Here is a 13,454-nt window from a genome sequence, read left to right as displayed (position 1 = left end):
TTTACCTCATTCAGTCCCACATATCACTGAGAACTCTGCAAGATCTGTCAGAGCATTTGGCCATAATGGTTAAATTACTGCAGCCCATAGGATTCATGTCCACATGAGCCATGCCTTGCAAGACCCACAACAACAACAAGTACTATAATGAAGTTTCTAGAAGTTGTTTTGTCATGATAAATAATTAAAAATTATTTCAGTTGCCTGTCCTGTATGTCTTTTTGGTTTCTTTTCAGATGCCTGAAGAAGAGGCATTTGCGGTACTTGTTAAGTTGATGCAAGAGTACCGGTTGCGTGAAATGTTCAAGCCTTCCATGGCTGAGCTTGGCCTCTGTATGTACCAGCTGGAATGCCTTATCCAAGAGCATTTGCCAGATCTTCATGCTCACTTTACCTCTCAGAGCTTCCACACCTCGATGTAAGTTTTTTCATATTTTTATGTACATGTACAGTACAGTACTATTCTGTTTATGACACAGCTAAATTTTGCTGTGGATTCATTTGTTACATCTGCAACCATATTTTCAGAGTTCCCCCTCCCATCCACCCCCCCAAAAAAGTTGATTATACAATCATGACATAACTACTCTCCTCTAGAGTTTCCAGAAAAAAACACAGTGTCACCAAGATCATAAAACTCCAAAGGTGATTGTCATAATAGCATCCCAAGTTGACATGTACATGTTGGGTGAAAATATCCATAACTAGGCTGTACAGCCTTTTTGAACACAAATTAAGAGGCATAGGCTTCCCTCTTCCTGTGGCTTTGGAAACACAATGCTGCTGGCAGCACAGGTGTTTGATGGTGAGGTTATCACATCTCTGTCAATACAAATAGAATGTTTGTCAGCCCTTTTCCAGCATTTTATATCTTGCAGAGGTTAGATTGCTAGCAGTCTTTCTCTTCACTTAATAAAGTATAGCTGATAGTCTGTACAGCATAACAATATAAAGTATGCATACATACATACATCATCTAATCCTGTGTTGCCCCATGAGAAGTATAGGATCCCAGGGCTAGGCAAGTTGGTCTTTACATTTAAGATGAAATTAACCAGCCTCACCTATCCCTGAATGACATCACATGAGCAGTAAACCCCAACCACCCCTTGGATATATATCTACACAGGCTCAGTCTGGCTGAAGCACCTTAATTACCCACTAAACCACCAGGCACCATAGTTTGGTTATATGGTTACCACCCATCATAGTAAATGGTTTTCTGGTGTACAGGAAACCGGTTGTTGTGTCACTCAGTGTAGAGTCACCCATAGACAGAAGGAAGAGGAAAGAAGGAAGGAAATAAAGAGAGAAGAGGAAGAAAAGAAAGAAGGCATATGAAGTACAGAATATGTTCTGAAAATAGGTCTTACTACACTATGTATGCTTGTGGCTCCGATGTTACAAGAGGGAGATGAATGCAGCCAGAGCTCCCATTTTTCGTTCTTGTACTGAAGGGAAGTCAAACATCCAAGAGGGAAAGACACATATGACAGGAGGCACGAACTTTCCTTCACACACTTGATTAAAATAATTATAAAATCATGGAGCAGTGACATAATACAGTATCTCCCCTCCTGGCTTCAGCTGGAAATTTATGTTTCAAGATCAGCTAACTGCCCAAATTTCTCCCTCACTAATATTGGCTCTTACAGAAAGGGTCTCACCTACTTTGTTAATAAATTTATAAGGGTTAGAATATTGTTGGATATGCATTATTAGTGAGAATAACAACTGGCAGCCCATATTACCCATTGTGAAGTGTTGGGGCCAAGTCAGGATACCATAATCCAGAACATTTAAGAGTTGATTACTGGCTTGATATGAGCTAGTTGACATAGTATGATTGGCAAGTCACCAGTTGCCTCGTCGAGATTGAAGCAAACTTTAAAGAGGCATATGTTATATTGAATAAGCTGAATAACACTGAGGTTTAAGTGCCTTGTAAGGCAATTCATTGCTCCTCATGCTATTTGCTTGTTGTCTAGACAAGTTTGAAGGCTGTATATACCCCTCAGAGATAGGAATTACCGGCCATTGGCACCAGGACAGCAGTCAGTTTCCCTTACTGTATGATTTTTGTGGACATACCTGTATTTTTAAAACTTTTAAATTTGAGTCTTATGCATTCCAGCTCATAACTTTTACTATGAAAGTAGCTGTTGTCATGAGTTGTTATCTGTTGTGTTTACTTATTTCTCCCTCTTTCTTTTGCAGGTATGCATCATCATGGTTCCTGACTCTCTTTTCAACAACTCTACCACAGCCACTTGCATGCAGGGTAATGGACTGCTTTTTGGTAGATGGCCTTGAGGTCATCTTTAGGACTGCCCTTGCCTGCCTAACTCTTGGCAAGGAAGACCTCTTTTGTATGGATATGGAGGGCATGCTCAAGGTATGTCACTTGGGCCCATACTCTCATCAGTTAAGGAGACTCTGTAGGTCTAGAATCTCTTCCTTACGAGTTTAATTCTGTAATTTTTATATCTGACATGTTGATATTTTCTTGTACATTATTTATGCAACCCGTGTCAGTACAGTAAACTCCCAGTTTTTTCATCATCATCATCATACGAACCTCCTTTCCCATCCTAGGGTAGGGTGAGGCGTAGCATTGTCCAGACAGCCCAAATTTGTCCATTCCAATGGGTCACACTTCCAGTCACTCATCATTCAAGCCCCCGGAATCTTGGCTCTATCAGATACACCAAAAACATTTGCCACGTCTTGTAGCTTCACATAAACGTATCCAATAGAGTCAATCTGGACGTTGCCACGTTAAAAAGGGGTGCCAGATCCCTGATCATGCACTTCTCCTCACAACATTCATCCAACCAGCTCGATCTCTTGTCAGTTCCTTAGCCTCACTGACTTCCTAACCTCTCCTCCTCACACACTCATCCACCATATCTCTCCACCTTCTCCTTGACCTACCTCTCCTCCTCCCTCCTTCAGATTTGCTCACATATACCTTTTTCACCTCTCTGTTGTTATCCATTCTCTCCACATAGCCATACAATCTCAGTACACTCTCCTCGATTATGGTGTCCACTGACTTCCTCACTCCACATCTTTCACGAATCACATTATTTCATATCCTATCCACCCTCTGTACTCCACATACATTCCTCAGCAGTCTCATTTTCACTGCTCTTACTCTTGACTTTTCATTTTCATGCCAGACCATAGTCTCACATCCATATGTTAAAATTGGCATTAACACACCTTCATGTAAGCCTTGCGCAACTGCAACACTCAAGCCTCTGTTTTTTATCAAGGCCTTCATTGCACCAGCTACTTCTCTTCTTTGTGTAACTCTGTTTTCAACTTCCTTTGCACATTTTCCTCTCTTTTCAATCACTGTTCCCAGGTATTTGAACTCACTCACCAATTCCAGTCTCTCTCTGTTCACTGTAACATTGCACTTCACCTCCTTTCTCAGTAACCGTCACTTTACTCTTTTCTACATTTACTCATAGGGCCCGATACTCACAGACATCAGCAAAACTCTGCACTAGCCTACCCAGTTCTTGTCTGGTATTTGCAAGCAGTACTGCATCATCAACATACAACAAATTTGAGATATTCCATCCATCACCATTCATTACCAACGCCATCCCTCTCTCCATTACTCGTGTTTTTATTTCTCTCATCACCCCATCCATATATATATTGAACAACCATGGGGACATCACAAAACCTTGTTGCATGGCCACATCGATTGTGAACCATTCATTTAGATGCCCATTAACCCTTACACATGCTTCACTACCATCATAAAAACTCTTGACGGCACGTAGCATCTTACCATCTACACCGTACATGTGCAAAACTTTCCACAATCCTTCCCTGTCCATGTTGTCGTATGCTTTTTTCCAGATCCATGAATACCATAAACACCTCAAGTGATAGGAAGCGTTATGAGGAACACACTGAGGTGGTTTGGCCATGTGGAGAGGATGGAGGGTGAAAGACTGACGAAGAGAGTGTATGTGAGTGAGGTGGAGGGGGGAAGAGGGAGGGGGAGGCCGAGGATGAGATGGAGGGATGGGGTGGGGAGGTATATGAGAGAGGGGGGTGTGAGTTGGGAGCAGGGCAGTGAAATGGCGGGGGACAGGGCGACTTGGAGGCGTTTGTTTGTGGCCACCCCAAACGGGATTGAGGCGTCTGGCAATAGATAGATAGATAGACCTCAAGTGGGATTGGTGGAGGATTAGTGCCCCTCCCTGTAAAACAATTAACTTTAAGCCCTTGGCCACCCTGTTTGGGATACATGGCATCTGGCAATGAATGATGAAAGAATGAACCTTATGGTCCTTCTCACAAGCATTCTCTGCTGTCTGTCTCACTGCAATAATTTGATCCACACATCCTCTACCACTCCTACAGCCACCCTGTTCATCACTCACTAGGACTTCTGATATCTCGGTTGCTTTCCTAGTTTTTTGTATTAAAAAAAAACTATGTCGGATAATGCTTCCCCCCCCCTCCCCAATAATACGGTACTATCCCCTCCCCAGTCCCTCTACTGGGGGCATAACACCTATGAAAACCCTATATTGTACTGTATAACTATTCAGAAACAGAAAAAAAATCCCAAATAGAGTTTTCCTGAAAAATTTGACAGCATTGTACCATAAAATATATAGCTATTGTATAGTGTACTTAAGAATTTGTTGATTATTCCCATGTGATTAGTAACATGCTGTCAGTTAGTGTCATAAGAAACAGATAATGTATTAACTTAGCCAGATTTTTTATTGTTGGATATTGATGCCTATCAGTTAATGTGGCATCAAATAATTGGAAGTTTACATTATCACATGTCCATGAAAAACATTCAGGAGAATAGTAATAAGTAGTAGGATGCACACATAAAAAGATGCAAAGGATAAGCAACTAGAAAGTTTCCGTAGCTAATGAGATCATGGTGTATGAATTTTTGAGTGATATAAGTATTGTCTTTGTGGAGATGTAGTAAAATATAATGGGTAATTTTAATCCTCCTTGATGCTAGTGCTGAACTGAGCAGTAATCTCTTGATTACTGCACATAATTGGTACTGAGCCTGGAGTGTTATAGCAAAATTGTATGATAATGTTTGTGGGGTTTAATTGGTACCAGGCACCTCACTTGTAAGTCCAGATTTTACTTTTAACAACAATTTATGTCCACTAAATACATACATATGTTATGGTTGGTATCAGAGACACATGTAGGCATGGTTTGGTTAATAGAAATTGATGAAAAGTTCACAATAAGGAAGAAATACATACCAGAGTGAGACCTGAGAGGGGCTCGAGGAAAGGAGTTCTGAGGCTATGGGATGGTCCATGGGTAAGTGTTATAGGTTATTGTTTTATGTTCTGTTACTCTAGCACAATTGTGGTCAAACCATTTAGGTGAATTACAACTTTTTCTGTAACGGTGATAGGGAATGAATGTTTCCATGCCAACTTTAATGAAATCCTGTATGTGGCCCCATGTGGAGTTTGCATCTTGAGAGCAAAAGGAGGTTCAAGGAACATCCATGAAATAATTTTGGAGACCCTCCCAGTCTGCCCCATCAGTGCCATTTAGTCACCAGGACAGGTTCAGAGCAGGAGGATGTGGTGGGTGTTGAACTGGTGGCTTGTATCGGCCAATGATCAGAGGATCTGAGGGGGGACTTCACTTCGACATTATAATTATCTGAATAGGTTGTTAGAAACAAGTCCAGTGGATGGGGATTTTGGTTGGGGTTGTCTGGTACACTGGCAGGTTGATTGACTACCTGGGTGAGATTAAGTGAGTCCGCAAATAGGTCGAATTCAAAACCAGAGTCCTCAGTTCTTGCTGAATAAATGAGCCATTCAACATTATGGACATTTAAACCACCCATGATAGTAATTTCTGATGCAGTATTAATGTTGAGGACACTTTGTTGTGAAGGCAGAGAGTCAAATTAACTCGGCTTTGGAGGAGCATTAGGGGAACAATAAACGCAATAGAAATACTTAATTTTACCAAAAGAATTTAATTAGCATATGGAATAGTCGAAATAAGGACAATTAAATTTAGTAATCTCCTCCCGGGCAATTTCTGATTTAGCAAGGCAACATACACCTCCTTTGAGTCTGAAACTTTTAATCAAGATACAGTCAGGTTGCCTAATCTGTGGCAATTAGAGTCTGGTATCGATCCGCGGATTAAGAATTCCGCGGTTTACAAAGTTAAGAACCATCATCACCATCATCCGGACCCCCTTTCCCACCCAAGGGCAGGGTGAGGAGTAGCAATGTCCAGACAGCACAAACTTGCCCAATCCAAATCGGCTGCACTTCCATTCACTTATCATTTAAGCCCCCGGAATCCTGGCTCTATCAGATACGCCAAAAAACATTCACCACATTCTGCAGCTTCACACAAACGTATCCAGTTGAGTCAATCCGGACGCTGCCATGCTCACAAGGGGTGCCAAAATCCCTGATCATGCATTTCTCCTCACAACATTCATCCAATGGGAAAAAAAGATATTTAGTCTGGACCCTCATGGAACCCCCCTACAGAATCCTATCTACACCACAGGAATTAGAGACTGGTATCTACCCGCGAATTCCGAATTCCGTGGTTTACAGAGTTAAGAACCAATGGGAAAAAAAGATATTTAGTCTGGAACGTTGTGAAACTCCCCTACATAACCCTACCTACACCTAACTAGCCAACAGCAAACACAGACAATCGTAGAAATATTCAATGGATGTACAGTATTTAATGGAAATTAACAGTAATTAAGGGGCCTCACCTGACTCTGATGGACAAAAATGCTTAAGTGAATGGGGTGGGTAGGGGCTGGGGATAACTTAGCACCTCTCTGCATGAGGCAGGGGTAATGTAGCCTCATGCTGTTGTTGCCTCTCCTCTGCTTCCACCTCCTCTGCCTCCCTCAGGAACCCCTCAAAGTCTGCTACAGAAATGACTGATGATTGGCTAGCAGCCACGGAATACATCATGGGTGCCCAGATGTTATAAATCTCCTCGGAAATGAGCCACTTTGGAACCTAGGAACCGCATTTTTTTATTTTTTTCTGCAAAATAAAAAAAACAGGGACTGGTTTGGCAAAATACCATGAATTACAAGTCCGCGACTTACAGATACACGAATTAGGTGACTTAACAGTATAACCAGGAAAATTAAATCTAGCTAAATCAGAGGTGGAGCTTACTTGAGTCTTTGTAAAAAACAGCAGATCTGGGGATTCAAACTGGAGGAAATTGTGAACAGAGTTGATGTTGGAGTGAAGTCCCCCAATATTGCAGAAGAAAATTTTACTGCACTGATGAGCAGTTTTGGGGCGCTGCAACATTGAAGGTGGCACAGTCATTGGGAGGGCTCTGTGTAGACGACCGATTCCTGTCGGTGGTGGTCACCTGAGAAACCACTGCACTAATTCCCAGTATAGCAGCAGCCATGGTTCTTTTTATGGGGATGGAGGAGAGCAGGGATGTGTTGTGGAATGTGTATGATATGTAATGACAAGATCGGTGTTTCATGGAGAGAGGATAGCTGGTTTAAGGCAATGTGATGTTATGTGGATCTGTGTGTTGTGTAAGGAGGGCAGCCTGATACCCTCAGATGTGTGAGGCAGAAAGATGTGTAACCAGCTACCAGGGCCTAGGAGAGAAAATGGAATCCAGGATATTCCTTGAATCTCCCATTACCGTGGCAGTAGTACTTCCCTGTGCAGGAAGTATTGACTCTCATCTCATGCTTTCTCACACATTACAGTATATGGCAGTAACCAGCCATTTTCTTGATGTTCCAAACTTACAAGATTTATAATTTTCACCACCTTATTCATATCCATTGTGTGTGTATAACCATACTATCAGAGCACACTTCTGTACTTGCACATATTACAGATTTATGTTTCTTCTGCAGTTGCATATACAGTCTCACTGATGATGTTTTTGGTTCTGTCATAGTACAGGTACCTGTATTGTGTGTTTCCATGTATCACTGTTACATGTTTCATATCCTTTCCTAGAAGAGAACTCAATCAGACCAGCTTCCCAAGATGCTAACTATGACTGTGCCAGCACTAACTGTTATACTGACATATTTCTTTCATTTCCAGTATTTTCAGCGAGACCTTCCATTGAAGTTTGAGAATGATCCTGAAGGCTATTTCAATCTGGCATATTCCTTGAGGTATAACACAAAAAAAATGAAAAAGATGGAAAAGGAGTATACTGCCATGAAAACCAAGGAACAGGAGGAGTTGGTTGAGCTTAAAGTAAGTTTGGTTACCCAGTTCCTAGTAATCCTGCTATCAATGTCTCCATTTATCCATCATTTATTGTAGTGTATGTAGTTTGTACTTCATTGGTATCCCGAACAGTTGTAACCTCTGATAGTTCATTCTTTTGTTTACTAGCTAGATTGTTATATATGTGCTGCCTGCAAAGCAAAATGAACTGAAATGCAAAGCTTGTTGAAAAATTCAAGTTAATGGTAATTAACAATTTAAGAACAGTGAGGAACTAGAGGACTTTGAGGAGTAAATGTCAGTTTGGTGAAAAAAGAGGGAAAATGAAGGGGAGTGACTTGAGAAAGTGAGAACACAGTAAGCACAAAGCCACATGGAGGCAGTTTGATCTCAAACATCCACTGTGGGAGGACTCCCAAGAGGCAGAAAGGTGTTGGAGATTATGGAGGTGATGTTAATACCAGTAAAGCATTGCCATTGTGCATCGTCTAAGGAAAGTTTCATTCATGTAGCGACTCCGGACGGAGAACCGACTGCTGCGGCAAAGGATAGACTGTCTGGAAGCAGAGTCATCTGCACTGGCTGATCGTCTCATCCAAGGGCAGGTGTCACGTGCTGAAGAGGCAGAGCACAACTTTGCTATCAAGGTAGAACCAAGGAGTATTTGGATGTATTAAAACTGTCACTGTTGTTCACTGTTAATTTTTGTGTGCAACAAATTTATCCATACACAAAAGAGAGTTCTGTGTCCCATAACAAGTTAAATATTTAAATATTCAGGAGTAAGTTGCATATATACAGTATATATCCAGTGAACATACTTATAATTGAGAACTGTTATCATCATTTATACTGATTCTTTCCATGCTGTCTTCAGCGTGAACTTGCAGCACTAAGGCAACATGATGGAGAGACTATGGAGCACCTCATGGATGCCAGAGACAAAATCCGCAAGCTTACCGGAATGATTGAGGAGGTAAACAACATCTTTACCTTTTTGAGTTTTGGAGGAAAGAGAATGGATGTAAGACTGTAGGAATTAATCGAATAGGAAATAATGTGGTGATGCAAGTGAAAAGTTGGAGTAAAGAATATTGTTGATCAGAGGGTAGACGAGTGTGCATTTAGATGGCATAGTCACTTCAAATGATTATGGCTAGAATAATAAAGGTTTCTGGTATATATGAGAATGAAGGTAATATATGAGAATGAAGATAAAAAAAGGTGTGAAAGGCCTTGTGGTATGGTGACTGAATAAAGTAAATGGGTGTAACTCACAGTTGCTTCTAGTGCAGTTTAATCATGTGAATCACACAGTATACAAAGCTAATGCTTGTGGAACAAATCAAGAATCATGGAGGATGAATGAATGGACTGTTTTACTGAAAATTGTTGGTACATCTGTTTTTTTTTCCCCGTTCCTGAATCCAGTATTAAACAGAGTTTGGATGGTGATGATACTGATGATGATGATGGTGATAAGTCAAAATCAGCAGCTTAGTATGTTTCTCAATATCACCTCAGAACTGCTCGTCACGTGAATCCTCTTTGGCTGAGCTGATGGTGAAGGAGGAAGAGCTGAGACAGAAGGAGGAACTTGTGAAGTGTCTGCAGGAGGAGCTGGTTCAGGTGTGTTACTGTGTCTGAAGCTACACTTGATTTAAGTTATGAGCATGCAGCAACTTCACTGAATTTAACTTCCCATAACGTAGGAAAAATGTCTTGCAAATGTAAGACTCATTTTTCAGACAGACAGACCATTTTCTGGCTTTACAGATAATAACCCTGCATATTCCCATTGTTAAACACATGTCAGTATTGACACTTCTTAAGCTGAGATTAGCGTAGCCATTTGTGTGAATGATGTACCAGTTACTCCCTCCAACCTCACCTCTTATTATCTATAAAGGTTTAGAAATATGTTACTGCTAGCTTCACATAACCGACAATGTCATCAGTATGATGATACTGTATTGATGATATAAACTTGTTTAATTAGAGTAATTTATTCCTGGACTTTTAAGAGCTAGTGACCTGTAGAAGACAGCTGGTTGCAGTGATGTGCATTTTGCATACAAATGTACATACTGTACTAATATCAGCCTCAGAAGTGGTAAAGTCCCTTTTATCTGAATTTTTCCTTTGAATAAATTAATACTGCCCAAAATTGAGTATATATATGTTGAGTTATCCGAGGGAGTAAAGAAAACCTATGAATGGTATGGAAATATTGTACTCGTTTTCCCATTGTGTTGTAACAAGTGATTAAAAGAAATCTTTGAGGAGATTTGAAGAACCCCTTCCTCCTCCCACCTTGTATTTACAGTAGTTTGTAAAATGATAACCATACCACTTACTGTACAGGCAACTTCATAACTTGTTTAATACAGTTTTGGATAGAACTGATACGTGTATTTCACATTTTGATTCATATCCCAAATTTGATCAGTTTACATAACAGTGGAAAGCAGTATTCAGAAAGGATGCTATTGATAGTGAAGCTTACCCTATTTATTATGCTTTGTAAGAATGGATGTTAGAAGTTACTACATTCTTGCAGTGAAATGGTATGATCATACTGTAATGTATATGGCAGAGGTTTGATGTGTACCTGTATTTATAACCAAGTGGCATTGTGCAGGTGAGATTAAAAACTGCAGAGGCAGAGGCAACCATTAGAGACCTCCGAGCAAGAATTCAAGAGCTTGAGGAGGAGCAAAAGAAGCTGCGAGAGGCAACCCCTGAGCACTCTGTTGCCCATCTGCAGGAGGAACTCATTGCAGTGCGATTGCGAGAGGCTGAGGCTAACCTAGCTCTCAAGGACCTCAGACACCGTGTCCAAGAACTCACACAGTTGTGGACAAAGCACGTTCAGGTTGGTCACACCTCTGATCGTGGGAAGTATTTATTATCTCTAATTGGCATAATCTCTGTACAGGTATAAAGATTGCATGTGCAGTTATACAGTATATGTTTACCTTCACACACAAAGCTGTGAAACAGTTCACAATCACATTATCTGAGAATGTTCAAGAGAACATTTTTCTGTAGTAATTATCTGTATCTCCAAGATCTACTGTGAGAGAAATAATGAATGTGTTATTTGTTTAATTGAGTTTGATCTGTTTGAGGAAGCATTTAGGTAAATCCATCTTATAAGCTGGCTCTTTATATATCATTAATTTATGCAGTTCATTAATTTCAGTTTCTGAAAATTGACCAGATACTTCAGTCAGGAAATACACCATGCCCTTATTTTACAATGCAGATGCTCTCGAGAAAATCCATTGCATAATGATTTATCATATCAAGTTACATACAACATGGGTTCCTTGGGGATGCATTTTTGGCCAAGGGTCATCCATGCAACAAAATATAAAAGCAAGTTTCCAACTTACCTAGACTGATGGTTATTTGATTTCACTGTACTTCGGTTCTTCACTTGCTGCTCAGCTCCAAAAGTAAGTCTGAATACAAGTTTCCAGCTGACCTAACCTGTTAGTTACTTCACTTCACTGCTTATCACCTGCTGTTTGAACTCAAACACTACACTGTTGTTCCATCTCTGGCACTAACATATTCAACAGTGACAAGTGCAAATGCCATCTTGGAACAAACAAATGATTGTAACCTTGTGTGAGGGTGAGTCCGTAAGTGATGTAACCTTGTGTGAGGGTGAGTCCGTAAGTGAAGACAGCAGTCATATATTAACCAGTGAGGCTTTGTCTATCTGTCTGTCTACAGCCAGATGCCATAATCCTGTAAGGGGTGGCCATTTGTCCTTGAATTAGTTGTTTTACGAGGAGAGGCACTAATCCTTCACCAATCCACTTGTTGACATGTAGGGAACATGTGTGTGATGGTTATATGGTTACCACCCAGCATTGCAAATGGTGTCCTGGTTTACAGGAAACCATTAAGCTTATTACTCATTGTAAAGCCACCTGAAAAGGAAAGGTGAGTAATAAAAAGTGACAGGAAAGATAAAGAAATATGAAGAGAGGAGGGTATATACAGAAAAAGAACGATAGAGGTGAAGGAAGAAGTAGGCACCACTGCATTAAGTGAGTGGATGATGATTGCCACCACCTACCACCAAGGCTTTGTACAGGATCATAATCATCATATTAGTGAAACTTCTGCTGCAACACGAAAAAAGGTCCTAACTCTTTTGTCATCACGTAAGCAGTTCATTGCATACTGGTTCATTGTATAATGAGGGTCTGCTGTATTCAGCCTAATCCCTTTGATCAAGAATGTTTGGAATTTTTATTCTTGGTCTTCAGGCATTTGTATTCATCCTTCCATCATCCAATCCTACATTGCCCCATGAGGAGCGTAGGAGCCCGGGGCTAGGCAGTTAGTCCCGACATTTAAGATGAGAGTGACCAGCCTCATTCATCCCTGAGTGGTATTACATGAGCAATCAACCTCAACCACTCCTTGGATATAAACCTTCACCGGCTCAATCCGATTGGAACGCAGTAATTACCCACTAAAACCACCAGGTGCCAAAATCTGGTTATATGGTTACCACCCGGCATAGTAAATGCTTTCCTGGTGTACAGGAAACCATTTGGCTTGTCACTCAGTGTAGAGTCTCCCACAGGCTGAAGGAAGAGGAAAGAATGAAGGAAAGAAAGACAAGAGGGAGTGTAAAGTCACCCATAGGCAGAAGGACAAGGAAGGAATGAAGGAAAGAAAGACAGAAGAGAATGGAAGGAAAGAAGGATGGAGAGGAAAGGGCAGACACCCGAGAGGAGCACTACATCGAGTGAGTGAATGGTGAGCGCCCCCACCGCATTTGTATTAATAGCAGTAATAATATTCACATTATTCATATCGGTTAAATATATCTATGATTTATAGCCGGAAAGAGCTTGGTGTTCAGAACATGGTATTATAGTTTAACAAACACTCCCTAATGTTAGAAATCATACTGGCACCAATATGTGTATTTTGTAAAACATAAGTCATATCAGAATCAACCAGTCTTGACTGCAATTAGCAGATAATTTCTCATGATGCATCACATATTCTGACACACACTGGTATAAATGAGCATTTGCTGAAGCGTAGGTCAAGGAAAAAGAAGTAAAAAGTGAGAGGAGCTGAAATTAGGTATATGAGAGAAGTTTGTGGACTTATATGGAGAAACAGACAGACAGACAAATATGGAAGTTTGTAAGCATTCTGGTGATGATA

General features: G+C 40.7%; 1 protein-coding gene across 1 annotated transcript in view; it reads left to right on the top strand.

The window, feature by feature from the left end:
- Evi5 (ecotropic viral integration site 5) overlaps positions 1-13,454 on the top strand; it is a 239,450-nt gene that overhangs the window by 172,309 nt on the left and 53,687 nt on the right. The window contains exons 6-12 of the mRNA XM_080283826.1: positions 237-418; positions 2,218-2,395; positions 8,118-8,276; positions 8,762-8,896; positions 9,127-9,225; positions 9,774-9,878; positions 10,891-11,124. Coding sequence (XP_080139952.1) covers positions 237-418; positions 2,218-2,395; positions 8,118-8,276; positions 8,762-8,896; positions 9,127-9,225; positions 9,774-9,878; positions 10,891-11,124 — 1,092 coding nt within the window. The remainder of the gene's footprint in view (positions 1-236; positions 419-2,217; positions 2,396-8,117; positions 8,277-8,761; positions 8,897-9,126; positions 9,226-9,773; positions 9,879-10,890; positions 11,125-13,454) is intronic.

The sequence above is a fragment of the Coenobita brevimanus genome, chromosome 98 (genome assembly GCF_032717465.1).
Source record: "Coenobita brevimanus isolate Jiangsu-jjx chromosome 98, ASM3271746v2, whole genome shotgun sequence".
NCBI classification, from domain to species: domain Eukaryota; kingdom Metazoa; phylum Arthropoda; class Malacostraca; order Decapoda; family Coenobitidae; genus Coenobita; species Coenobita brevimanus.
Note: the sequence above shows the minus strand (reverse complement) of the source record. Positions and strands in the feature narration are given on the sequence as shown.